This window comes from Caretta caretta, chromosome 10, assembly GCF_965140235.1.
Source record: "Caretta caretta isolate rCarCar2 chromosome 10, rCarCar1.hap1, whole genome shotgun sequence".
Classification (NCBI taxonomy): Eukaryota; Metazoa; Chordata; order Testudines; family Cheloniidae; genus Caretta; species Caretta caretta.
Window position 1 is genome coordinate 32,141,863 of NC_134215.1, and position 27,538 is coordinate 32,169,400.

The 27,538-nt window shown below is 42.7% G+C and overlaps 1 protein-coding gene across 3 annotated transcripts in view; it reads left to right on the forward strand.

Annotated features, from left to right (window-relative positions):
• Positions 1 to 27,538, forward strand: part of AXIN1 (axin 1) — a 225,096-nt gene that overhangs the window by 42,458 nt on the left and 155,100 nt on the right. Inside the window, exons 1-3 of one of the 3 annotated variants that reach the window (XM_048865933.2) lie at positions 10,726 to 10,748; positions 11,829 to 11,947; positions 12,979 to 13,947. In XM_048865933.2, coding sequence (XP_048721890.1) covers positions 13,070 to 13,947 — 878 coding nt within the window. In that variant the 5' untranslated portion in view covers positions 10,726 to 10,748; positions 11,829 to 11,947; positions 12,979 to 13,069. Of the gene's footprint in view, positions 1 to 10,695; positions 10,749 to 11,828; positions 11,948 to 12,978; positions 13,948 to 27,538 lie in introns of those variants that run through there. The other 2 variants (XM_048865932.2, XM_048865935.2) reach the window with 2 other exon arrangements.

Genomic DNA, 27,538 nt, shown 5'->3' on the forward strand with positions numbered 1-27,538 from the left:
TGAATGGTATGTGACATTCTAACATAGTGTGCTATAGTTCACCTATCAAATTCCCAATAGTCCTGATATATTTGTTTGGTACTTTCATCATTGCAATTCTCATTAACTTTGGCCCAGAAAGTTAGGTCCTGTAATTTCATTGGTAATGTAACTGGCATTTCACTAGAAGTTAGCTGTAGCATGCATATAGGTGCTGTAATAAATGCACCACATGCAATTCAAAGTGACTGGGCTTTTATTAAATCTGATTTTTTTTTAAGTTCCAGTTTTGATGCTAACCCAAAGGCGTGGCAGCTATAGTTAATAACCAGTTTGATTCAGGTTCTGTGTACTATCAGAAGCATTTTCTTATCCACCCCCCAATTGGTCCTAGCAAGACTTGTATGCAGATTAATACTTGTGCATTTATCTTTAACATAGTTTATATGATCTTTCCAAAGCAATTTAGTATCAGATATTACCCCTAGGAATTTAAACCTTTGAACTATATCTATTCTCCATACAGATACAGTTTACATTCCTTTGTAATTTTCCTTTTTGTAAAGGAGAACTTGAACCCCCATGCATTGCCCCAATCAAAGGTCTCTCCTAACTTTTGTTTGATTCGCTTTTCTGCCACCTCAGTATTCCTGTTCCTAACCCGCACAGCACAATCATCTGCGAATAGGGTGACACCTGCCTCTGGCACTTACTCATTTTGGGAGATCATTTATCAAAATAAATAAGGTTGGGCTGATAACACTTCCCTGTATTATATATTGTCAATATAACTTTCCCAGCTCTGACCTGCATGGTCCTTTTACTCAAAAAGTCTCTACCCATACATTTCCCCCCCCCCCTTATCCATAGTGTACCTACTTTGTACAACAAGCCTTCCCTCCAGAGCATGTCATACACCTTTTCAATATCTAGAAAGACAGCTATCCTGTAACCTTCGTGCCTCATGTATTTCATCTTCTAATTTAGCAGTGTGATCAATAGTGCATGTTCCTCTCCTAAAACCACCTTGTATCTTATCTATAATGCCATTTTTTCCCAAGGGCAACCGATCTTCCATTCACCATTCTCTCCGCAGTTCTACCCAGACAGAACATAAGGGCAATAGGTCTATAAGCATCCACTTGTTTGCCTGGTGCTCATATTGGAATTACTTCTGCATGTTTCTATCCTACCAGTATCACTCTTCCCCCCCACCCTTCCATATAGTATTATATAATTACAAGAGAAGCTTCAAACTGCCTTCAGAGAGAGATTTAAACATTATTGTGTATATATTATTTTAGCTGGGGATGTATTCTGGCTGATGTCAATAGCTCATCTCAAATTCTCACATAAAAATCCATTCATTCAGGACAGTATCTTTACCTCCCCTAAATAATAGTTCATGACTCCCTTCAATGAATTGTCTTTTACTCTAGCAAAAACCTGCACTTTGATTTTCATCATTACTCACCTTTCGGAAAGTTTCTGTTAAAACTTCTGCTTTCTTGTTATCAGAACTTCTAAGAATTTTATTGGTGCCAATAAGAACTAGGATGTGACTATTCTTAGTCTGAATTCCATTCCTTTTTTTCTAATTTGCCTGTATATTTCTGTTGTCTGGTTATCTTTCTTTATCTACCCACAGTACTTTCTCCAACTGTTTTTGTTTTTTGTTTGGTAAATCTTTGTGCTATTGCCTTATCTTTAGATTTTTAGTATTTTCCATTTGCAATGTCTGCTGTTATAAATCCCAGGTCTAAGAAAGAAAAACTACCATCAGTTGCATTAAATTTAGTTGACATGCCATTGTTTAAAACCACTAGATTGTTTTCATCAGTGAACTTCTCTAAGCATGTGCCATTGTTATCAGTTGCCTTATTGCCCCATCATTTATTATTATTGTGGTTAGATGTTAATAGATGTTTGTCTGTGCGTGTGTGTTCCCTCTGTGTGCCGCCGCAGCCCTGCACAGACAGCTGGCATGGCAGACCTTGAGCGAACCGCCCAATGACTGCAAAATCTGTTAAGGGATGAAGGCACCCGGCCAGGTTTATTGTTGACGAAGCACGGTACTAGTATCCCGCAGACTCTACCGGACCACTAATACATGTATGCCTGTAACAATGGACCAGCTCAGTGAACAGTGGGACTTTCTGTTCCTCCCTAGGCTAGACAAAGATACTCCCTCTGAGATAAATCTTTATACCCTGATACAAACAAAGTTACTGCCCCCGATGTAGCTAGTTATCACTTATCACCTTGTACATGTTGGTTCAATCAAAACAAATCTATTAAGTACTTTCATCCTGACCTTATCTTTTAGGAGGGGTCAGTGTGTTCCTGTTATTCTTGGGGAATGTTTTTGTAACATTCTTGGTATCTGGATGATCTGTTACCACTTGATATGCGGATGTGTGTGCGAGTGCTCCATGACTAATGCTACTTAGGAATATGTATTGCTGCAATATCAGCCGTGTTCTTGCCAGATTCTGTGAGCAGGTCTTGCCTCATACAAGGCCTCTAATAGAAAAGCTTATGTCTCAAGCTCTCTTCCTACCACAATGATTATTATTATTACTATATCACATATAATATAAGATCTTTTAGCATTCTGCACGATTTCTTGTAGCTCTGAACTTTCTAATTTCCCACATAGGTTATAGATATTATTAATCCTTAAAGAAAATATGATGTCTGCATTGGGATCTCAACAGCATTATATGCTAGGTTTGCTTCTTCATTCTCTATTGCAGTGGTCACCAACGATCGTGGTCGACTGGTCAATCCAGGAGACTCTCCCAGTCGATTGCGATCTCCGGTGGTGCAGCGGGGCTGCTGCTAAGACAGACTCCCTGCCTGCCCTGGTCCCACGCTGCTCCAGAAAGCTCCCAGCATGCCCCCCATGGCCTGGAGGAAGGGCAGGACTCCCTGTGAGCTGCTCCTGCCTGCAAGCACCGCTCCTCCAGCTCCTATTGGCCAGGAACGGGGAACTGTGGCTAATGGGAGCTGCGGGAGCGGTGTCTTCAGACAGGGACAGTGTGCAGAGCCATGTGCCCCCCACCCCCAGGGAATTACAGGGTCATGTTGGCCCCCTCCAGAAGTGGTGTGGGCCCAGGGCAGGCAGGGAGCCTGTCTTAGCCCCGCTGCGCCACTGACCGGGAGCCACCTGAAGTGAGTGCTGCCTGGTGGGAGCCCTCACCCCAACCCCCTTCCCGGAGCCAGCACCCCATATCCCCTTCTGCACCCCAACACTCTGCCCCAGCCCGGAGCCCCTTCCTGCAACCAAACTCCCTCCCAGAGCTTGCACCCTTCACCCCCCTCCTGCACCCCAACCCCCTGCCCCAGACTCAGTCCGGAACCCCCTCCTATACTGCAAACCTCTAGGCCCCAGCCCAGAGCCTGCACCCCTCCCCAACCCCAACCCCCTGCTCCAGCCCAGTGAGGGTGGGGAGAGCGAGCAACGGAGGGGGGGATGGAGTGAGCAGGGCAGGGCCTCGGGGAAGGGGGTAGATCCTGGGTTGCCCTTAAATTCAAAAAGTGATCTTGGGCCTAAAAAGGTTGGAGAGCTCTGCTCTGTGGCTATGTAGTTTAATCTTTCCCTTGCGAAACTACAAACCTCTTCCTGGTTTTTGGTTCGCCTAAAGGCGATATTCCCTGGAATTTGAAAAGCTTGCTTTTCAAACACCCATGTTTCCTGGATACATATGACATTTGGTTTAGTTTTCATTTCCAGGATATTTGCTTTTAGTTCTTGACCACGTGCTATCAAACTCTGTGCACTCCAACAAAAGATTCAGATTCCCACACTAGTCATATTTTACCATTAACCTCACTGAAAACCATATGAATACAGTCCATTGCCAGATTGCGAACATACAGGTATTTTTTGGCTCCCATCGCTATAATTTGCATGTTTGCTGATTTTTTTCCCCCATTTGTGATGTGCAATTTATCACTTCTATCATAAATGTGATAAACTTTTTTATTTTACGACTAGTAGATCATCCTTTTGCGGTATTTATCGTATTTTTATAGGGTGAGGCTCTATCCAAAGTTCCTCTTTTTTCTGTGCTGATTTTCTCTTCCTTCTCCACCTGATGCTTTTAGAGTCTCCTTACAGCTGTAGCATAAGATATGTTATTAATATTCTTTATCTTGCCCTGTTGCAATACACCCGTGCATGATGACTACTGCAGTTACTATATTTGAACTCTATCCTTTTCTATGAAATGTTCACAGGAATGCTCTCCCACACAGTTACAGCATCTTGTTTTCCCTTTACAAACGGCTGCTACATGCCCATATCATTGGCACTTACAACACCTGAGTGGGGGCAGGGGGAGATAGTGTAACTTTCTCAGCATCCCTCCCTTACATGTAATCAGCTCTGCTGTTGGTGGCTTGCTTTCTCTTCCTCATTTACTAATTACTGTAGTCACCGATTTACTAACAATTTATCTTCTCCTATGCTTTTTGTTCTCTCATCATTGGGCAGTTCTAATGGCAGTCCATCGACTACCCCCTTTGTTTCAGTCAAATACTTTGGTAGCTGGCAACTTATTTTAACTTTCCCTAGTATTTTCATTGTTAGCAGTTTATCAGCTTTCTCTTTTTATTTTTATATTCAACTAAAAGAACCGCATGGTGCAACCTACTGGCTTTTACTGTATTCTCTTTGCTTTTTTCCAATCCAGTCAGCTACTTTCACGGGGTTAACATCGCTGTCTTTTATTTCTTTGGCTTGGCTAGGGATCTTACAGTTATAACACTTTGGTTTATTTCCTTTCTCAGCTTTGCTTTTTTGCCAATATTGTCATCTGCTTCTACTCTTTTATTATTTGTTTCTCCTCCTCTCCAATAGACTCTTCTTCAGTTTCCAGAGTGACTTCACTTGGAGGTCTGACATTAGCCCAGCCCCTTTCTGTTACAAACTTCCAGGCTTTATAATCACTACCCACCCCCTCCCCAGCTGGGCTTCAATATGGATTCAGCCTGGCTTTCTCTCTCTTGCAGGTGCTGCCAGGTATGTTAATTGGCCTCTCAGGCCCACATAAACCCCTTCAGGGCTTTTGTGGTGTACACACCCTATCCTATCTCCCCACAAAGGTTCTTATACACTGTAATCAAGTCCCCTTTCAATCTTCTTTTTGACAAGCTTTCACTGTAAGGCATTTTCTCCAGCTCTCCTGCAATTTTTCAACCGCATTTTAAAATGTGAACCAAATCCCTCCAGATCCTCCTCATTATTTTCCACACTGCCAATCTTTATGTCATCTGCAAACTTGATCAGCAGTGATTTCGTATTTATTTCCAGATCATAGATGAAAAGTGGAACAGCATCAGGTCTAGTACTGACCCCTGTCAAACCCCACTATCAACACCCACATTGCATGCTGACCCCTTTCACAACCACTTTTTGAGCTCTGTCAGTTAGCTGCCAGTTCTTAATCTGTTTAACATGTGCATACTGATACTATATACTTTTTAAATCAGAATGCCATGTGGTGCTAAGTCAAATGCCTTACAAAAGTCTAAGTTATTTGCATCGATGTAGTTACCTTTATCATCCAAACTTGTAATAGCTTGTCAAAGAATGAAATCAGAATTGTTAGACAAGACCTAGTTTTGATAAAGCCATGTTGATGGGCATTAATTCTATTCGTATCCTGTAATTCTTTATCAATTTAATCCCATATCAGTTTTTCTATTTTTTTTCACCATTGTTACATGCAAATTATCTAATTATGTAATTTATACTGAATGGCACACAGGCAGTTGCCCTAAACACCACATTTATGCACTCCATCCTTTTGCATCTCTTCATCTCCTAAAAGGAGAGGCAGCAGAGGAAGCAGGGGCACTGTCCTGTGAGGGAGCTGGGCAGGGACCAGAAATGCTGTCCATTAGGAGGGAGAGTGCTGGAAAGGGAACTGAGCCCATTGGTGGGAAGGCAATAACTGCAAGGCTTGGGATGGGGGGCAGAAGGGAGAGGTGAACAGGGCCAGTGGCCTGGTGGGGAGCAAGCTGTAGAAAGGGAAACTTCTCTGGGTAGAGAGGAAGTGGGGGGCAGTACTTGGGGGAAAGAGCTCCTGCAAGTCTCTGGAAGAGAGCAGGGAAAGGTGTAGGGTGTCTGCTCAAGAAGGGCCCTTCCTGCCAGTGAGAAATGCTGGATGAGGGGCCTGCCAGTTCTGTGTGTAGTTCTTGTATTTCAGATTACGTTTCCTGAAATGTGCCTGTGCGCACACGCGCACACACACACACACTCATGCATGCACACTTATGCCTACATATACCTATACATGTGCACTCCCAGGCACACACATGTGCATACACACAAAAGGGGCGATTCCTCTGGGGAATTCAAACATCAGAAAACAGACCCTACACATCAAATCTCTCTGTTTCTAAGCCACTCATGATTTTGGGGGCGCTATCACAGGATTTTTGAACTTTTGGGTTTGGCAGCACTGGAATGTGCCCAGACAGCTGGTTTGCGGAGTCAGAATGTGACTTTTGTATAGTCACTTTTCAGAGAAGAGTCACATTTTAAACAGGAAAAGCTTTATTCACCCTAGGGTTGCCAACTTTCTAAAGGCACAAAACCAAACACACCTGCCCTGCCCCTTCCCGAGGCCCCATCCCTTCTCCAAAGCCCTGCCCTCACTTGCTCTATCCCCCCTCCCTCCATGCTCACTCTCCCCCACCCTCTCTCACTTTCATCAGGCTGGGGCACGGGGTTGGGATGTGGGAGGGGGATCAAGGTTCAGAATCCCAGCGGTGCTTACCGCAGCTCCCAGGAAGCAGCCACCAGATCCCCGCGGCCCATGGGCGTCCAGGGAGGCTCCACATGTTGCCCTCATGTCCACAGGTTCTGCCCCTACAGCTCCCATTGGCTGGGAACCATGACCAGTGGGAGCTGTGAGGGCGGCATCTGCGGGCATGAGGGCAGCGCATGGAGCCTCTCTGGCTGCCCATGGGCCCAGGGGCTTCAGGGACCTTGCGGCCACTTCCAGGAGGCATGCGCACCTAGGGCAGACAGGGAGCCTGCCTTAGCCTTGACCCCCCACTGTGCTGCCGATCGGACTTTTAACGACCTGGTTGGCAGTGCTGCCCGGAGCTACCAGGGTCCCTTTACAACCAGGTGTTCCAGCTGAAAACCTGATGCCTGGCAACCCTAATTCAGCCATGAGCACATGGTAACCAACAGAGACTTTACCTAATACCCTCAGCCCCCACGAATGAGTGATGGGCACATTCTGTACTTTTGCAGAATGTGGTGCAGAACTCTTCCTGAGCCTGGAAACATTACAAATTTAGCTGTGGTAACATATATTTAACCAATAGTTTTTAAAAAACAGTCTATATCTAGCTAGGACCTGGTTCCCATCATGCCTTTCTCAGAGTTATAGTTCAGGTTGTTTTTTCACATTGTACTCCCTATAGCGCCACCTCTTGGTGAGCTCACATGTTGACTCTGGCTACAGAATTTATTTCAACTGAGTAGGGAAATCAGAGACAATACCAATCATGTTTTTTCAACCAGTTCTAGCTGGTTGACTTGAAAAGAGCGACTCCTAAAGCAAGTATCTACACCCCTTCATCCACTGACACACATGTAAGGCTTGGAATATTTTTCAAGCAAATACATGGCATTAAATCCTGTTGCCTACTGAACCACACCAGTATTTCAGTTTCAAACTAAGACATCCTTTCCCAGATTCAGCTCTGCAGACAGAGAAGTCTCTGAAGCGTGAGCCTTTCCTGGGCATTGTTCTGACCAGAACCTTTCCAAGGGTTTATTCCTGGTTTGGGTTACTCTGTTCAGAATAAATGGGAGAAAAAGGACAGACTATTTTACCCCCCTCACCCTTGGAATTTGAGTCACCCAACAAGCCAGCATTTCAGTCGAGTCACTTATACCCCTTTCAGTAGGGGAACAGAACCCACCTGCTTTCTGGGCCAGTCACAGCTACTGATTGCTTCATTTCCACCTGTGTTCCCAGCGTGTTGAGCAGTGTACTGCATTGGGGCTCTGAGTGTTAAGGTGCTGTATGAGAATTTTGACCCACTTGGGAGCAGCAGCTTGATAAGGCAGGTGGTGGTGGTGGTGGAGGGAAGGCATGCAGCATGTCTGGCCCTACCTTTGTTGTGGTCATTATGGAGAGAGGGGTGTATCTAGCGTTGGGTCCCAAAAGGGCTGAACAATTGATTTTGCTTATTAATATCGCTTTATAGGCATCAATGGTGATTGTGTGTGCTAGTTCCTGCAGGGGTCTGGTGCCTCCCAGGCCAGCTTCCCCTCCTGTCTATGGGCACAGCAACACTCCTTAAGGGGGGCATGGATAACACAGATTGGCAGCAGGGCAGGGCTGAGTAGTGGTGCTCTTGGATGACAGCCGGGCCCCTGTCACCAACTGGTTCCCATCTCCCTGGCAGATTCCAGCTCTCCAAGCCTCAGTGGGTAGCTGGCACCCCCATTCCAAGTTGTGTTGAGTTTGGGTTTTTGTGAGTTTTATGATTGTTCCTACAATCTAAACTATCATAAAAATAAAAGGGGGGAGAAAAGGAAAAACTAGTGTGGCTGGGGTTAGAGCTGATGGAATCAGGAGCTAGGCTGTCCACTGGGGCCATAGAACTGGCTCTGCTATGGGGATAAGGATCTCTTCCCCTATCCACTCCATCCAAACCCCCAGCCTCTTTCTCTCTCATTTGTGAAGCCCGACAGCTGAGTCTCAACCCAACTGACTTCCTCAGGTCTAGGAGGACCACTTCTCCTTTATTTTAACATGTACTGAAATGTATTAAAACCGATAAGTACCATTTTACACATTGAAGCTTACACTAATTGCATGGTATTCTTGAGGGCAGTAGAAATGTGCACGAGAGAAAAATACATATGCTCAGGGAAATGGTGTTTTCTTAAAATGTCCCTTAAAATAAAGTGGTGTTCCTTATTTTTCACATAGTTTTCCCTTATTTCCATCCAGCAAAGGTGGATACTCTAGTCAGGTCCCCCAGAAGGGCTGGGCTGGATGAAGGGAATCTGGGCCTTTAGGAATGGCACCACATCAGGCCCTGTCTCCCTACTTGCAGTGACAGGGTTCCCCCAATTCTGCCCCCAGAGAGGCAGCAGCATGGGGCCCACTTCTCCATGCCTAGAAGCAGCAGCAGGTTCCCCTTCCCTTTGGGAGCAGCAGAGGTGGCAGCAGGGATGCCCCTGTTCTTGTCCCAGCACCTGAGGTGGGTGGGCCAAGCCGCTCAGAGCAGTGGGTCTTAGAGATAATATGGTGTATGGAGCAGTTCCTCCTCAGAGTTACTAGGTCAGGCTCTCAGCAGAGTCAGGCAGGTAACACCACATCAGTTACGCTTGCGTCCTGTTTACAAACTGTTCTACTGAACTAGGAGGGCTAGAAGTTAACTTTTTGTGTTTATGACATCTGAGAGTCTGATGTAATCACAGGTTTCAAAGTAGCAGCCGTGTTAGTATGTATTCGCAAAAAGGAGGATTTGTGGCACCTTAGAGACTAACACATTTATTTGAGCATAAGCTTTCGTGAGCTACAGCTCACTTCATCAGATGCATTCAGTGGAAAATAAATCTCCCCACTGTATTTTCCATTGAATGCATCCGATGAAGTGAGCTGTAGCTCACGAAAGCTTGTGCTCAAATAAACGTGTTAGTCTCTAAGGTGCCACAAGTCCTCCTTTTCTTGATGTAATCACATGACTCCAGGAGCTAAAGCCCTAGGTACTGGCCTTTTGTGCCTTAATCCAGCCCTGTAGACAAGGGCTTCCATCTGGCAAACCACAGAGGTGCACCAGAGGGATGTTTGCTGTTGGAGAGTAACGGTACAAACTGGGGCCTCTGATGATGTGACCTTCACTTTCCTGGTCCCTTCTTACTCAGGGCCTAGGGTTGGAGGTGGGAGAAAAGGGTTGGACTTGGAGGCAGTTCCTTATTAGAAACAGGGAGTTTGCAGCTGCTGTAGGGGTAACTGTCCCTGTAGCATAGCAAATGGGAAGACAGTGATGGGGCTTTTCTCACTGGAGCCTGATGAGGTTACAAGGAATAAGGGGAGAAGCTCTTTGTATTTAATTTTTGAAGTGGCTTGTGGCGGCGACGTTACCAGAGTGCGGGGTTGTTTATTTAGCTTAGAAGAACCCCGCAAGGTTAGGTTAGCCTGTCCAGGACCACGGTTCAGAAAGGAGCAGCTGTATACGTTTGTCTTGCCAAGTTGGTAAATATCCTCTTTTAAAAATGACCCGGGAAACTGAGCTGGCCTCTGCAGAGCGCTGCTGCCAAATTTGGAAACGGCTTCGTTCCCTCCAGCTGGAAAGGGACAGGAGGCGTGCAGCCCGGCCTGCACGGAGGGCACGGTCTGCAGCTCTGCAGGCTCCAGGTTTGGCTCTCTCCTCTCCTCAGCACGGCGCTGCCCGCCCGCCCGCGGGGCGGGGGCCTGGGCCCTCCTGCGCCCCCTGGCTCGGGCTCTCCCGGCGCGGCGCGCTCCCCGCAGTACCGGGCGGAGGCGCGGGGGGCGCGGCGGAGCCGGTCTCTCCCGGCAGCGGCTGGGCTGGAGCCGCGGCGCAGGCTGAGCCGTGCGGGGCTCGCTGCTCTCCGTGTCGCCGCCAGACCGAGCGGCTGCGGCCATGGGGGTCCCGGGCCGCCTGCCTTGTGCTGCTTCCCCGCGGCCGCCGCCTGCGGCCTCTGGCCGCCGCCGCTGCTGAGCCGCATGGGCCGGGCCCCGCGCCGCGGCTGCTCCGAGCGGGTGAGCGAACGGGAGCGGCCGGAGCCAGGCCCCAGCCGTGCTGCGCTGAGGCCGCCGGGCCGAGCCGGGGAGGCCGCCGCATTGTGGGGCCGCCGGGACGGGCCGGCTCCGAGCCGGCGCTAGGCCGCCGCCGCTGGCGGGGGAGCGGGCCGGGCGTGCGGGATCCGCCTGCGGGCGCTGGGCTGCGGCCGGGCCGGCGGGAGGAGGGGGTCGGGGTCCCCGGCGGGTGGGAGCAGCCAGGCTTCCCGCGGAGCTCCCGCGAGGGTCCCGGCCCCGCGTCCTGCTCGCTCAGTTGGAGCCATGGTTCCTGTCAGTGCCGCAGCGCCCGACCGGAGCTGCCGGGCTGGCTGGCCCAGGGCTGCGGGAGCCTCCGAGCCCGGGGCACTGGCCAGCAGCAGGGAGAAGGAGTAGCCCACTCGGGAGCCCCTGGGCAGCGCGGGGGAGGATCATTATCCGGCCAGTTAGGAGGGATTATAGGGAGAAAATCCAGGGTCTGGGCACCAAGGCCTCGATCCGCGCCGGAACAGCACGTAGCCGCCGGGATCGGGGCCTCAGACTGTGCATGTGTCTCCGCACCATGTACCTGGGCTGTGCCCAGAGTCACCAGGCATGGCGATTTACAGCAGTGCCTTCAAGCTTTCCCCGGAGCTGAAATGCTCAGGGCTTCTCAGGGCTTGAGAAATGGAGCCTTGCTTGCAACTGGGAGCAAAATGGCTCGTGTGTCAGTTTCGGAGTGTGAGGTTCAACTCAATGAAAAGGTTAAAATGTTATGTTGGATGTTTAGGTGCTGGAAATCTTTATTGTGAAGATCAGATTATTTCCATGACTTCATTGCTCTAGTGATGGAAGAGAAACATACTGTAAACGGGGCATAGTATGAAATAAGAATACACTAAATTACAGGTGTTCAGGCAAACCTCAGAATAGCAACTGAATGTTTTGCGTGTTTTGATCCAGTAGTTGTAATGAGAAACTATCTCTTGGTCTCATGATCACAAAAAACAGTTGAAACACACAGTTATCTAGGAATTAAAATCAGTTAACCTAATTGTTTACCACTTTATTTTGTTTTGTGATGAGGTACAAACTGTTTGGTATCTTGAAGGCCAGCCCGGGCACCTTCTAGCTGTATTTTTTCAGCTCAGTTGGGAGCAACAGAAGTGGGAAAGTTGTCTGAAAGATGTATTCATTTGTATGGGGTAAGCTTTGTGAGAGAGGCTTTTATTTCATAATTATTTTCCTTGGTATATTTTCACATGCAATTGAATAAGTCCATCTAAAGAAGTTATTTGTAAGACAGCTGCAGCTTTACAGCATTCAGGTCTTTGAGTTCACCAGTATTATTTTGTAACACAAAACTTTTGTTAGTGTCTTTAAAGAATTTAAGTTGTATTGATTTATTACAAAAGTAGGTACTAGAGGTAGTACATTTCTACTCCTGCCTCCATAAATAAACACCTTCTGCACCATGTTGATTCAAATTACTTTTAAAAATATTGTTTATTTCTCATCGTCAGGTGGTGACTAGAAATGTTCTCAGGGCCAGTAGCAAATAATGGTTGTTAGCTTACATGAAATGTCAGTAAATACCCTCCATTCCATGAAGTATAATGGTATATTTAGTAATACTGTACCATACACACCATTTTTACATTATGCACATTTATTACAGGAGTGTAATTGAGAAATAATGCAAAATATCCTGGGAATGACAGTATATTATGATTATCTGTACATTATGATTTTAATTTCACTAAAGTATATTGTTCTCTTAACCTAATGAATGCTCAAAATGCTTGTCTGTTAAAAGTGCTAAGGCACTGTCAAAATGTCTCCAGAACTGGAGGGGAATTTCATGACAGTTGATTGTATTGAAAGTTGTCTATTCTTGATTTTAATGCTAATTGGAAGTTTTTTCAGAATATTTTCACATGCCCTGAAAGAAATTCCAAAACTATTATGGAGATGTGACTTTACCTAGTGGTTAGCTATGTTAAAATACTGTATATTTTATGACTTAAGTCTGGTATACAAATATACACATTAAAAAATTCAAGTAAATCCCCTATTAAAGAAATTTGTATAAATCCTCTTCTAGGATTGGTCATCAGTTTGTTTAGCTACCTCAGTATTAGGAAGCTTAAAAATACTGGAGTACTCTTAAAAATAGTCGTGTGTTAGAATTTTTACCTGCAATATTTCATAATGTTGTTCTCATTTGTTTCAGCAGAACAAACACATTCACTCTGGAACTACTGATACTGGTGTTTTGAGACGAAGCCTGTTCCGTCATTGTTCCTGTGCAAGCAGGCACCATAAAAATGAATATCCAGGGGAAAGGCTTCCCTTTGGATCTTGGGGGAAGCTTCACCGAAGATGCTCCAAGGCCACCGGTCCCTGGTGAGGAGGGTGAGCTAGTTTCTACAGATTCAAGGCCAATCAGCCACGGCTTCTACTCTGGTAAAAGTGACGTTATTAAAAATGAGACTTCCACAGCAACACCGAGGCGCTCTGATCTGGATTTGGGGTATGAACCTGAGGGGAGTGCTTCTCCAACGCCACCCTACCTGAAATGGGCTGAGTCGTTGCACTCCTTGTTGGATGATCAAGATGGGATAAATCTGTTCAGGACTTTCCTGAAGCAGGAGGACTGTGCAGATTTGCTGGACTTCTGGTTTGCCTGCAGTGGCTTCAGGAAGCTAGAGCCCTGCGTCTCCAATGAGGAAAAGAGGCTCAAATTGGCTAAAGCTATTTACAAAAAGTACATTCTGGACAATAATGGGATAGTATCCCGGCAAATCAAACCAGCCACAAAAAGCTTCATAAAAGATTGTGTCATGAAACTGCAAATTGATCCTGACATGTTTGACCAGGCCCAAACTGAGATTCAGTGCATGATCGAAGATAATACCTATCCTTTGTTCCTTAAGTCAGATATTTATTTGGAATATACAAGGACAGGTGGGGAAAGTCCTAAAATTTATAGTGATCAGAGCTCAGGATCTGGGACAGGTAAAGGACTGCCTGGATATTTGCCTACTCTTAATGAGGATGAGGAGTGGAAGTGTGACCAAGACACCGAAGAGGAAACCAGCCGAGATTCAGCCCCATCCAGCAGGCTTACTCAGAAGCTGCTTTTGGAGACAGCAACCCAGCGTGCCACATCAACCAGGCGATATAGCGAGGGAAGAGAGTTCAGGTACATTAGCCTGATAGAATAAAATTTCTAGCATCTTGTGTCTGTAGAACTTTCATGAAAGCCGTTTGGGCTTCTTGAGGCTGTTGTAAATTTGGGGATGCATGTGGGACTGCGTAAGTGTCAGTTCTGGGGATGAATGTTACCTTTTCATTTGGAAATTTTGTTTGGAATGCAAGCTTTTTTGTTTGTTTGTTTTTTGAGGAGAGTCAGTCTGAAGTATCTGTAGAAACTGAGAACTGCGCTTGATAGATTCTCTATGATTTCTATTAATCACACCTGAAGTATGTTTCCATCAGCTCCTTAAGATGAGAGAGTGTCATTTGAAAGATGGAGGGCTAATGCATGAATCATGGCCATGGGTGGTCCTCTCATGTGCATTGAAGAATGATTGAAATGAGCTGCATTTCCAGGTTTGCATTTGGCCTGTAGGAGAGAAATGACAGTATTTAGTGGTTGAACTGTAGATTTTATATACTCATAATTAGGGTCCTACCAAATTCATGGCCATGAAAAACGCGTCACGGATGGTGAAATCTGGTCTCCCTCTGTGAAATCTGGTCTTTTATATGCTTTTACCCGATACTGTATGGAGACCAGCGTTTCTCAGATTGGGGGTCCTGACCCAAAAGGGAGTTGCAGGGAAGTCTCAAGGTTATTTTAGGGGGGTTGCGCTATTGCCACCCTTATTTCTGCACTGCCTTCACCGCCGGAGAGCAGTGGCTGTTGGCCGGGTGCTCAGTCCTGAAGGCAGTGCCCTACCAGCAGCGCAGAAGTCAGGGTGGCAATACCACACCATGCCACCCTGACTTCTGCACTGCTGCTTTCAGAGCTGAGCAGCTGGAGAGTGGCGGCTGCTGACCAAGGGCCCAGCTCTGCAGGCAGCGGTGCAGAAGTCAGGGTGGCAATACCACACCGTGCCATCCTTACTTCTGTGCTGTTACTAGCAGCGGCTCTGCCTTCAGAACTGGGCTCCCAGCCAGCAGCCGGCTGCCCTGCTTTGAAGGCACCACTACCGTCAGCAGCAGCACAGGAGTAAGGGTAGCAGAACCGCAGCCCTCCTACAATAACCTTGCAACCACCCTACAACTCCTTTTTTGGGTCGGGCCCCCACAATTACAACACTGTGAAATTTCAGATTTACATATCTGAAATCATGAAATTTGCAGTTTTTAAAATCCTATGACCGTGAAATTGACCACAATGGACCGTGAATTTGGTAGGGCCTTACTCATAATAGGGCTTTGCTGTGTGAATATGTAAGGGAATATTCAGTGTGACTGGTGACTACAAGTTCTTTGTCACTGGAGCGATGGTACCCATCATATTCCTCTCTACCAAATGGAATGCATAGCAATCCCTGGAAGTGATTTTTGATTTGGTCTTAAAGGCTTCCTGACAGTGGATTCTACCAGTGCCATCCAAAAGTAGGAGTTGCCAAATTTAGCTATTTATTTTTCCCTTATGGCCTTTCCTTTCATCCAAATCATTGTTTTTCATAAATAAGATACTCTATTTCCTGTCATTCCTCCCACGTCCTTCCAGCTAACACAGAGTTGTAAGTTCAGTTAAAATGCCAAATATTTATCAGGGAGTTCTCCAGGTTCAGTAACATGTCCAGAATGCGTTCTTATTTCTTTAAAATAAAATCACCTTTTTTTAGTACATCTTAGGCTAAAATTTGGCCACTTTGTGAAGGTTATAAAATGAAGCAGCTAAAAGTTTCCTGATCAAAGCTGCCCCAGCCTTAGGAGAAGGTATTTATGGATTTAATCTCACTCAGCAGTCCTTTAGTCTGGCAGCTGGAAATTCATCCCTCCCTCTGCAAAGCCTCAGCCCATTGCAGATGCTGAAGCATTTTCATTTTGATCCTTGTTTTCGTACAGATTTTGAGGAGGGAATGTTGAATGTGAAACTTTGAAAAAAGAGGGAATTCATGTGACTCCCTGCTGGTTTAATCAAGAATCTAAAAAACAAAATCCCACATCCTGGGGCTTTCCTGTGGAGTTAATAAAAACCTTGAACATTTCTTGAAGTGGATTTTGATTGACCAGTTGGGTACCTACTATAAGGGAAGATTAGAACATTTTAAGATTTAAGTATCTTTTTATTTAAGTGATAAATAGCTTTTAAGATTGGAAATAACTGGTTTGAGGTAGAGTTTTCTCATTTCTAGAACAGGTAACAAAAGAGTATTTAGCAGTTCTGCACTTCTCAGATCTAATTTAGGGAAAATACCGTGAATGTATTGGTTGAATACTTATTTTAAAACACCATGAAATAGTGGCACTGTGTAATAAGGTTTATAAAGTTCAGAGCTTTCATACTAAATCAGAGCAATATGAGATGGGATTAAACACAGGTTGTGCATCTGAGAAAAAATAAACAGGGATATTCATCTTTTGTAAAACTTTGTGCCCAACAGTCCGTCACTACGGCTACAGATTTTTCACTGTCAGGTGCCTCTTGGAAATTCTTGCCATCAGTGGGCACTTCAGTGAGATGCATTTCCATACCAGGAATTACTGAATGGGAATAACATTTTTAAAAACATTAATATATGTATTACTGTAGGTTCAGAGGATCCATTGTGCAAAGGGGATGTACAAATATATATGTAGACGTGATCCACTCTCCCAAAAAGCTCATAAGCTAAAAGTAATTTGATATCTTAATTGCCAATCCATCCTTGTAGAACAGGTCATCTAACCAAAGTCCTCCAGGGGTACAGCGTACCAACCGTTGTTTTGAGCGGTATTGTAAACATTAAGACCTTGCTCCTGCAAACACTTAAGTGCCTGAGTACTTTTCTCATCATTAAATTATTTATTTTTTTATCTGATTTTTTTTATTAAATCTGGATTTTTTTAATTTAAATAGGTTTATTTTTTTTTTAAAAAATCACAAGTATAATTAGGACAACCTATATTAAGGCCTAAACACATTATAATCCATAAAAATAATTTAAATGCTTTTTTTTAAATAAAGCAGTACGTGTTTGCTGCCGAGCTTTAAAGAAAGTCAAACCACTGAACTGGTGGAAATCACTGGCTAAGCTCTACTGCCTAACAAACTGGAGTTTGTTAAAGTGATAAGTCAGCTTTTGACAGCAGTAGCCTCTTCTGCAAATGGAGAGAGACTATTTTCTTCATTTTAGTTTATTCAGCTAGTTCAGTTTGAGCAGTTCATTCTGGGATAAGAAACCAGTTGTGAGTTGTGAAAAAGCAGGAAAGCTTGTTTTCCCCTTCCAATCTATGAATAAAAACTAGGAATGAGAGGATGAGATCTACTAGTTCTAAAATCTTGAAGGACAGATTGAACAGAAACAGTCAGTTCAATTCACTAACTACAGATGAGACTGCCTACATTTAATAAATCAGTTTGTTTTAAAAAACTATTTTGATAAACTTTCTGATACACCATTTTGTTCTTAGGTATCCAGCACACTTAAGACACTCTTATTTAACTTATAACCCCCCCCAACCATTTTAAAATGTTTTTGTGTATTTTCAATTGAATTTGAATTTCCATCCAAATAGAACTTGACACAAATAACAAGTAAAAAATTATCTACTAGATAAAAAAAGTATCATTCACTGTTTTTCTAACATAATAAAAATGTGAAAATTAAGAATCTGAATAAATTTTAAATTAAGCTATAGAATTACTTAAATGAGTACAGATATATTATTCTTTTGGTTAACAACATTTTTTTTAAAACCAACAAATTTAGGGGAAAAGGGTATATTTAACTGCAAGATAACAAGTTTTAATGGTACCAACTAATGAGAAACAACTTTTCTTTAGGAAAATAACTGAAAAGTAGAAATGCAAAACAAGATTAAAATTGATGATTTAAATCATGATTAAAATCACTTCAATTTAAATTAGTCCACTTTGCTTTTCTCATGTGAGCAGTGCCTTTGAAGCCAAGTGGACTACTTACATATGTACGTTCTTGTTGTATATAAAAAGCATGTGCAGATCAGGGCCTTTGGTTGTCTTCAACATTTTCACAATTCTTCTGGTTTTGTATGTAGGATAATTTCCAATTTGTTATTGAAAGAGCACTGATATTAGCTTTTTTTCTTTCAACCTCCTACATCTATAGGTCTGTTTAATCTTCCCCAAGTTTAACCTCTGCATATTGCTTGACTTCCATGGAAATTGAATAAAGAAGAATTTGTACAGTTAGAACTTAAACTATTTGTTTTTGTGAACATGCATTTTTAGTCAGATTCAAATCTTTGCAGCATAAGAGGCTTAAAGTGTTAAATTCCCCATCTCATGAAAATAAAACAAATATAAATATTTGCTCAGACCATTTCAATTAAGCCTGTTATTAGTGTGATATATTCCTGAAGGTGAGGGTTCACTCATGCGTAGTATGGAGAGCATTGTTTAAAATAAAAGTGTCATATTACCTACTGTGTTTTTGTATAGGAAGGAAAAGGCAAATAGTCATTGCACGTAGGCTACTGCAAATTAATTGGACATTGGTTATGGATCAGTGAACTTCAAAGAAGGTAACCTCAGAAGATCTCGTGCATTAATGCACAGCTTCCAAAACTGACACTAGCATGGTAGTGAGTGTGACTAAATCTTTTATTAACCTTCTTTTGAGATCCACTGATGGGATTTTTCTGAGTTATGAAGAACAGAAATTAAACTTTTGCCTTGCAGATTTATTTTGAAGTATTCTAATTAAAACCTGCACATTTTAAAGATTCGGAACTCTATTGCTAGTCATTAAGTTGCCAGGTTACATGTCACATTCTTCTTTTATGTGTGCAGGTTTCTTCTACTAATTACTTTATTTATCTAAATTTGGTCTAAGATCTCCCCAACTATAGATGCCCATCCAGAGCTCTGGGTGTCCTTGACTTGCACCATAAACTAGGAGTTACAAACTCCTCTGTTGAACAGTGAGGTCATACTTGCTTTACTAAATCATAAACTCCCAGCTACTGTTTTGTTTTGTTAAAGAATAATTAACTTTGTTTTAGAAGATACCTTACACACATTCACTTGGCTTTGTTTTGGCAGAGGTAATCAAGGGGGCAGCATTGTGTAACAACTGTTTTGGGTATTTTTCAGAAAAAACAATCTAGTGGTGTTTGGTTTCTCCATTTTTTTAAATTTATTGAAAATTTATGTCACTCTGAAATGTTTCCATGAACATGACGTACATTAGAGAGGGAAAATAGGTGGAGTGATTGGTGAATGGAGGGAACATGGTTAAAGGTGAAATCTGCTGTCAATGGATATTGGAGAGTGGAAAGTTTAACTTGAGAGGGCTTGAATTGCTAGAACTGGAAAACTTGTGGAAGGTGGGCTCGATGTCTGATAACATGAAGTAGTTTTTATATGAAGCTGGCTAGCTAATCTTATTTTTCAGTCTTTGCAGAGTTGAATGCACTAGGGGGGTGGTATTTCATTTCAACTATAGTAAATGTGAAAGCTGCTATTTAATAGTGAAAACAATTGTGTGTACTGATTATCAAACTTCAGCATGTGAATTTGTGACTCATCATAATCAAAGTTGAAGGAAATAATGGGAAACAAGTGATTTGAGTGGATGGAAGTACTTATCTTTAACTCTTTAAAAGTAAATGTAAACATTGTCAAGTTAAGTGGTAGAATTGGACAGATCTGTGCTCATCTCAAAACATGGGAAAAAATTGGTTTCTTTAGGTTGTTCAAGAACAAATGTTCATTGAATAAAACTGTTGTTGAAGTGGAAGCGTAGTACAATGATTTGAAGAAGTTTGGTGATCTTGCAAGTAAGACTTTAAAATAGATATGTGATAATGTAAGTCTCTGCTCCGGGCCTTCCAGCAGCAATTCAATGCCAGGTAAATTCAGAGCGGTCTCTGTTCACCTTCAACATCCAACAAATGGCAAAGATCAGTGGGTGATATGCCATAACAATAACTGAAAATCAAAGATGTTAACTTGATAAGTTGCAACCTTCTTCATTCTAACAACATTGCCTTAATTGTAGCACAAAATGATCAATTTAAAGGAATAAATGAAGCACTTATCTTGGATATATCCTGCTGCAGGGTGACTTTATTAAAATAATCAATTTTAATCTTGTTTTGCATTTATATTTCATTTTCCTAAAAATTTTTTTTTAAAAAGTTGATTCTCTTTAGTATAATTTGGCACTACTTTTTACTAACTAGGAGAATATATTATCTATACACACTATTTAAACAATTATATTTCTTAACATACATTTAGTCAGAGTTTTAATGTTTACTTATCACTTATTTCAAACTGCATTTGGATGGAAATTAGAATTCAATTAAAATGCACAAAACCAGCATTTTAAAATTGTTTTTTTATAAAAACGACCTTAAATGTGCTGGATACTTTTCTTTTATACAGTTATCAAAGCACGTTCTTCTTATAAAACTGAGTTCTTAAGCAAAATAACTGTCTGTAGTTAGTGAAATGAATTGATTGTTTCTGGACCCCATGTCCTTAAAGATTTTAGAACTAGTAGATCTCATCTTTCCACGCTTTATTTTTAGTCCTAGATTGGAAGAGAAAAATAAACTTCCTTGCTTTTTCTCAACTCCCAATTGTTTTTTCAACTTTGTATGAGTTAGTTATTGAATTGAATTAGTTGAATAAACTGAAATGAAGAAAATAACTCTCTCTGCACCTGCACAAGAGGAGGCTCCTGCTGTCAAGAGCTGGCTTAGCACTTCAGCCAACTCTGGTTCCAGGTGCTTAGCCACTGATGCCCACCAGTTCTATAGTTTGACTTTTTTTGAGACTTTGGCAGCAAACGTACTGCTTGAATATTATTTGTTTACATTAATTTAAATGATTTTAGTAGATTATAGTAAATGTAGGCATTAACATAGTTTGTCATAATCTCAATTTTAATTTTATGTAGGAGTTCTAAAGAGGAAAAATATAATTATTAAATAAAAACATGATATAAATAATCTAATTTTTTTTTAAATCATTGATTTCTTTATTCATCCTGCTCCACTAGATAGATTTGAACTCTCAGGTCCATTGCTTGATGCTGCAAGTGAAGAAAGAGTACAAGTTAAATGAAGAACTAAAAACCAAAAATCAGCACTTAAATTAATGAAAAAATGTTTGGCTAATCATAAGAAAGAATGGTTTCAAGAATCCATACTAGGAAAATTTGATTTGATGTCTAAAAAGAAAACCACAGATTATGTTAAATTGGTGAAGATGCTATCCAGGAGCCTAGAGGAAATTATGACAGCCATTTGCTCAGACAATAAAAATAAAAGTTTAAAAAATGAGAACTGCTCCGATATAAAGATCCTAAACTTCTGATTTATGGGTACAAAGTTTATTATTTAAACCACATTGTGAAATAAACAACACAGTTCTAAAAGCACTTACATAGAATATCAGGGTTGGAAGGGACTTCAGGAGGTCATCTAGTTCAACCCCCTGCTCAAAGCAGGACCAATCCCCAATTTTTGCCCCAGATCCCTAAATGGCCCCCTCAAGGATTGAACTCACAATCCTGGGTTTAGCAGGCCACACTCAAACCGCTGAGCTATCCCCTTTACAGAAGGTCAAAAATGCTTTAAATCACCATTAACTTCAGAGTTGGTTGGTTTGTTGAAAAAGGAGGATAGATGCCATGGCTCCCCAAGGACTCTTTAGAAGATTCTGTATATTTGTATTCAAATGTTATCAGTGTTGAAATTTTCAACAAGCATGAGGTGGACTCTGATCAAAACATAGCCCATTTTTTTTTCATAACATGGTACTCTACTGATCGATATGAGACTTACAGAAACAATTGAAGGAGGTTTCAGAAGGACATAACAATTTAGTCTGACACTTCTCTTGCAGTTTTAGTCATAATCTGACTTGATTTAACCAACAGTGAAAAACTGCAGCTACACAGAGAGAAAGTTGAAAAATAATTCAGTGAAGCTTAGGCAACATAACTGATCCCAAATAAAAATGTCATAAGTTGAGCCCATATCAAGAAGAAGCTGAAGCGTGGCTGATGGAAGGTGATCTTGATGATTCTTCTCTGTTAGCGTTTACATTTTGAGACCCAAATTTCTACCTCGACCTCCGTTGGCGAAGGAGTTTGTGTCATGGTTCATTGCACTGAAGTGGTGGGAAATTGTGGAAGTAAAAACCTAGGACAGTTGAAGTCAGAATTTTGACCATTTTTATAACCTGGATTGTGGTGCAGCCAGCTCAACGTTAATTTAACTTTTTTTTTTTAGTATGTTTGGGTTGGTCTGGTTGAAACTTTATAATAGACTGGTTACTGAAAGAGCAAATAGTTACTAAAGGTATACCTGTATGTAATGGCAGATACAAAAAAGTGTTAGACCTCACGAGGGGAGCTGGTTTGTTCTATTCACAGAAGTACAAGTTTTTTCTTGGACAAGATGTTCCTTCTTTTACTTGGGGAAATAATATGCTTTGAAAGAGAATCACTTGGGGCCCTCTGCTTTGTGGTGTTTTTTGCAAAACCTTAATGGGTATTTTCCCAGGGAAAAAAATGTTTTGTTTGATTTGAGGAAAATCACAACCTTGACTTGTAGCCAATAATAGGCCACAACCTATGCATCAGAATCAAGGCCTTCCTGGCTGGTGAAGGCCAGTACAGTCAATTATTGCTGGAGATAGTCAGTGTCTCTGTTAGGGAGAGCATGGAAGCTAGCATGCTTCCTTTCTTCAAAAAAATCATCTTTTGACATAGACAGTCTAGGCAGCCATAGTCCAGTGTGGTGCCTTCCCTTTTGGAGTAAGGTTTTGACAAGGTTGTGGCACATTGGTTCTCATAGCATCTGGTTGTGTTTGATTATCTTAACCCTTGTACCCAGTCTGGGTACAGATCTAGGTTTGGTACAGCTCTTGTTGTTTGGTTGATGTTTTCTTAGCAATTAACAATCAGGGGTCACTGCTGATATAGCAGATATACCAGCTGCTCTCCATACTGGTGATCATGAGGCATTAGTGATTTGTCTGCAGTCTCGAGCAGGAGTGTATGGTGCTACCTGGTTTTGTTCTCTCATAGCTGAAAGGCCCCAAAGGGTTGTGTTGGGTAATTGCTTGTCAACTCCATGGGCACTCTCACGGGGTAGCATAGGATACTAATTTATCCTCCTTTATATTCAGTGTATATGTGGGATCAGTAGGGAGGTTAATGAGGAGACTTGGGCAGCAGTGCTTTCAATCTGCTGATGACAACCAGCTTAGTTTTTCTCAGTTGCTCCAGCATGTGGTGGCGATTGGGTCATGGAGCTGGCTGAGGCTCCACTGGACAAGATTGGGGTGATGCTGGTAGGTTAGGAGAAACAACTGCAAGTGAAGGTGGAGACTGTCTGTCTCCAGCATTGGGAGCATTCAACCACCATTGTTAAGCTGAAGGCATAATTTGGGGATCTGACTAGATCAATGGCTGGGTTTAGAAAATCATATAGGAGCTGTGCTCAAGAAAGACTTGTGCCATCTACACCTGGCTAGAAGAGTATCTCCTCCCAGTTGAGACGCCCGTCTGTACAATCAAGTTGTACTGATTTAACTAAAACCCATTTTTAAATTGATGTAGTTAAACTGATGTGAGCGCCTGCGTGGACACGCTTACATCAACAATTTAAAGTGTGTTGTTACAAGGTTTTGCTCAGGTTTGATGTTATGTAAACCTGAGCAGTGTTTATGTGTAGACATGGCCTTATTTATCAACTGAATTGAAGAAATAGTTCACCCGTTGTGTTTGGATGTGGATTGATATTTGGGTTTCTTTTTAGAGAGAGACACTGCAAACCTCTGGCCGTCTGTTTTGATAAGCAATAACAATGTTATCTCTCTCCCCCCAATGTGTACATTTTCTTGCAAGGATTGAATTGAATCTTATTCAGATCACAAAACTTACATTTTTAAAAACAAGTATTTTAAATAGAATTAAATTCTTAGTCTTCCAAAGAGTTTTTAGACTGGCTTCTTCATGTCTAGTATCCTTCACGCACTGAAGCTCAGAAATTGGCAATAAATTGATAAAGGATGTCTTACCTTTCATGGAGAAGCTTTGCCTGATTTGATACCTAGCTTCATGCACATTTCTAAGTGGTGTACATTTCTAGTGATCTGTCCACCCCAGCTTTCCCACAATTCTGTTGACATAAGTCCCATGGAATCCATTTGGGAAACATAGTTGGAGTAATTTTGAATTCTGTGCAATTTCCAAAAAAGATGGGTACTGAAAAGCTAAATGAAAATTGATCCAATCCCAGAAATCTGTGCTGAATATACCCAATAAGTGGGCCATATGGTACATTTACGTGCCTTGCAGTTCAACCTTAACTTCGGTTTATCTGTTTGGAGATGTTCTTTGTTGTGGCTATATGGGGCTAATTTTCCCTGTGTAATTTCAGAATGCAGGACGTTCGTGCAGTTTTTGCATCTGTAACTCACTTCCTTAATCGGTTGGTTGGACTCTGGATGTATTAACTATCAAGTTGTGCTGCAAAGCCATAATTCACTAGGTTGAATAGGTTGTTGGGAGAGTCCTAAATCTCCTTGCTGCAATGGCTCTGCTCTTACACAGCACCACCAAAGTCAGTGGAGATCCACCTGCGCACAGAGGCTTGCCTGCGTGGATCATCTTGCAGAACAGTGATTTCAGTGGGGATGAGTGGAGTTAATTTTGGACAGTTCTAATTTGCTTGGATTTTATTATTATACACATGTGTCCACCACTACAGATGAATGCATAAATAAATGGCATGGCAGTGACGAGAGGCCATTGCTCGTGTTTTGACATCTTCAGGGCAGTTACAGATAGATAAATTTTGGGCTAAATACCCAAAAGCTTTCACCTTGTTGCTGTTTTGATTGCAGTTTATGTAGATTGCCATAGCTAAGAGAGGTAAAATCAGGGTGATTCATTTGTATCAAGCAATTGCTGTATATTTTATTTAAAAAAAAAACCTAAATATTTAGTGGGAAAAGAAAACTCTGGTTTGAAAAGTGGCCATTCATTTAGTGCAGAAAAGTGACATTTTAAGAAGACTCTTAACAGAGGTATCAGCACCTGAATTAGTTTATAGAAATATAATCACTGGATTATTAGGTTCATCCTCAAATCTTTTAAGAAATTACAATTAGTCATTGAAAAGAAGGAACCCCATGTTTTTTAAGCTACAGATAGGAGCTGTAGTAATGATTTAATTTGCAATCTGCCACTGAGTGCACTGGATTAGTTGGTTTCTCTATGTGGAAAGATTTGAAATTAGGTAGAAACTGAGGTTAATTATGTGTTCTAAATGGAATATGTGAAGACAACAAAGCAAGAACCCATACGATTTGATATGGTCTGTGAAGCTAAGCATAATGTTTCAGTACGGAGATATTTTTTTCTTTTGTTCAGCTATAAGGGTTTTAGTCACAGAAATTGAAATGATTAAAAAGCCAAATTGGTTGTATGTGCAATTCGGAACATCTCTCTGAAAGGATTTGACACTTATTTGGTGAGTGCAGACATACTAACTATACTTCAAACTAAAACAGCAATTTGGTTTTTCCCCTGCCCTGATGGACAGTATAAAGTGTGTTCTCTGTGTGCAAGTATTTCTCTGCTGTTGGTTGAGGGTAGTTACAATCAGTGGCTTATTATGAAACTCTTCAGTGACAATGGACTGTAAGAACTTTTCCAGTTTATTTTAATGGTGGTAATTTGGCAGTTAACCCATGTTTGGAGGAGCAGCTGCACTATTGCCTGTATAGGATATTAAACAAGTCCAATGTCATCAAGCCTAATGCCAGTAATTAAGCAATTACAGTCTACCTAGCATGAACATGCAGTTCTGTAGCCTGGGAAACTACAAAATAGGTACCTCTGCTGTAGCACCAAGCCCCCAACAGTATACAGCTATTTTAGTGGCAATTTGTTGACCAAAAAAGCATTTTTTGTTCTAAAAATGCAATATTTATATGTTATGACTTCAAAAATCATATCTCCAATAGTAGTAAGTAATTTAACAGACACATTTCTATTGCTATCCTAGCGTTAATATGACAAACCTACAGTTGCCAAAATTGGTGAAGTGAATTTTTTGAAATAAAGAACAGTAAATTTCTTCGTTTAAAGAGTCTGTCAACCCCCTTACACTTAATTGTTTGTTAGATGCTTAAAAAGCAAAAGTGTTAAAAAGACTCGTATAACGTTATTTTAAAACATGCTTTTACATTCAAGAGGATAAACTGCCTCACTTCCTGCTGTAAGCAGAATTTGCTCCTTGTCCGGCTAGACCGGGGCGGGCAAACTTTTTGGCCTGAGGGCCACGTCGGGTTTCCAAAATTGTATGGAGGGCTGGTTAGGGGAGACTGTGCCTCCCCAAACAACTAGGCGTGGCCCGGCCCCCTACCCCTATCCAACCCCCACTGCTTCTCGTCCGCTGATGGCTCCCCCAGGACTCCTACCCCATCCAACCCCAATCCCTGTCCCCTGATGCCCCCCTCCCCCCCCCGAGGACTCCTGCCCCATCCACCACTCCCTGTCCCTTGACTGTCCCTGGATTTCCCGCCCCTGCCGGCCCCCTGCTGCCCCATCCAACCCCTCCTATCATTCCTGACTGCCCTCCCCTGGGACCCCTGCCCCCATTCAACCCCCCTGTTCCCTGCCCTCTGACCGCCACAACCCCTATCCACACCCCCGAACTCCCCTGCCCTCTATCCAACTCCCCCCCACCACTCCCTGCCCCCTTACCACGCTGCCTGGAGCACCGATGGCTGGCGCCCAGCTGGAGCAGGTCAGGCTGGGCTCTGCAGCTGCGCTGCCCCAGGAGCTCTCAGCCCAGAGCATTGCACCGGCAGCACAGTGAGCTGAAGCTGTGAAGGGGAGAGGGGCCGGGGGCTAGCCTCCCAGGCCAGGAGCTCAGGGGCCGGGCAGGAGGGTCCTGCGGGCCTTATTTTGTCCACCTCTGGGCTAGACATGTGAGAATCTTGGTCTCTGTCAACTACAATAGGAAAAAACGTTCTCTTAATTGAGGTCCTATATTTATCCTTCTTGAATCTTTCTTTGTCCACTGCAGAGCAAGGGTCTCTCCAGTACTACAGTGAAACCTCGTGGACATTTCTGAACCTCCCTTTGCCAAGTCTGTATGTTTTAACAACGTTACAATTATGTTCTGAGATAAATCTGTCTTATTCATCTTTCTGCCAGGATGAAACTTACCATGGTCCATTTTCCAGTAAGTCGTCACTCAGAAATTCTGTAAGATGCTACCATCTTCTGCATAAAGCAATATGTCATAACTACAGCAGACCCTCTCTAGAACGCGCATTGCTAGAACGCAGATTCGCACATAGCGTGGTCGCGGCGACGGATCCCAAATTTAAATATTTAAATTGGGATCCATGGTAATGCTATCACGTGGCCCCCACTATAACGTGGCACCGCACATGAATCCCAAATCCCGCGTTCTAGCGAGGGTCTGGTGAAAGTATTACTACTTACCATGTTGTCCCAAGTCTCTCTCTATTATGAGGCAATGAGTAGTTAAGGCTGCAAAGGTTTCTGTGTAAAGTTGAATTTGGAAAGTTCTTTAAAATACACGTATGT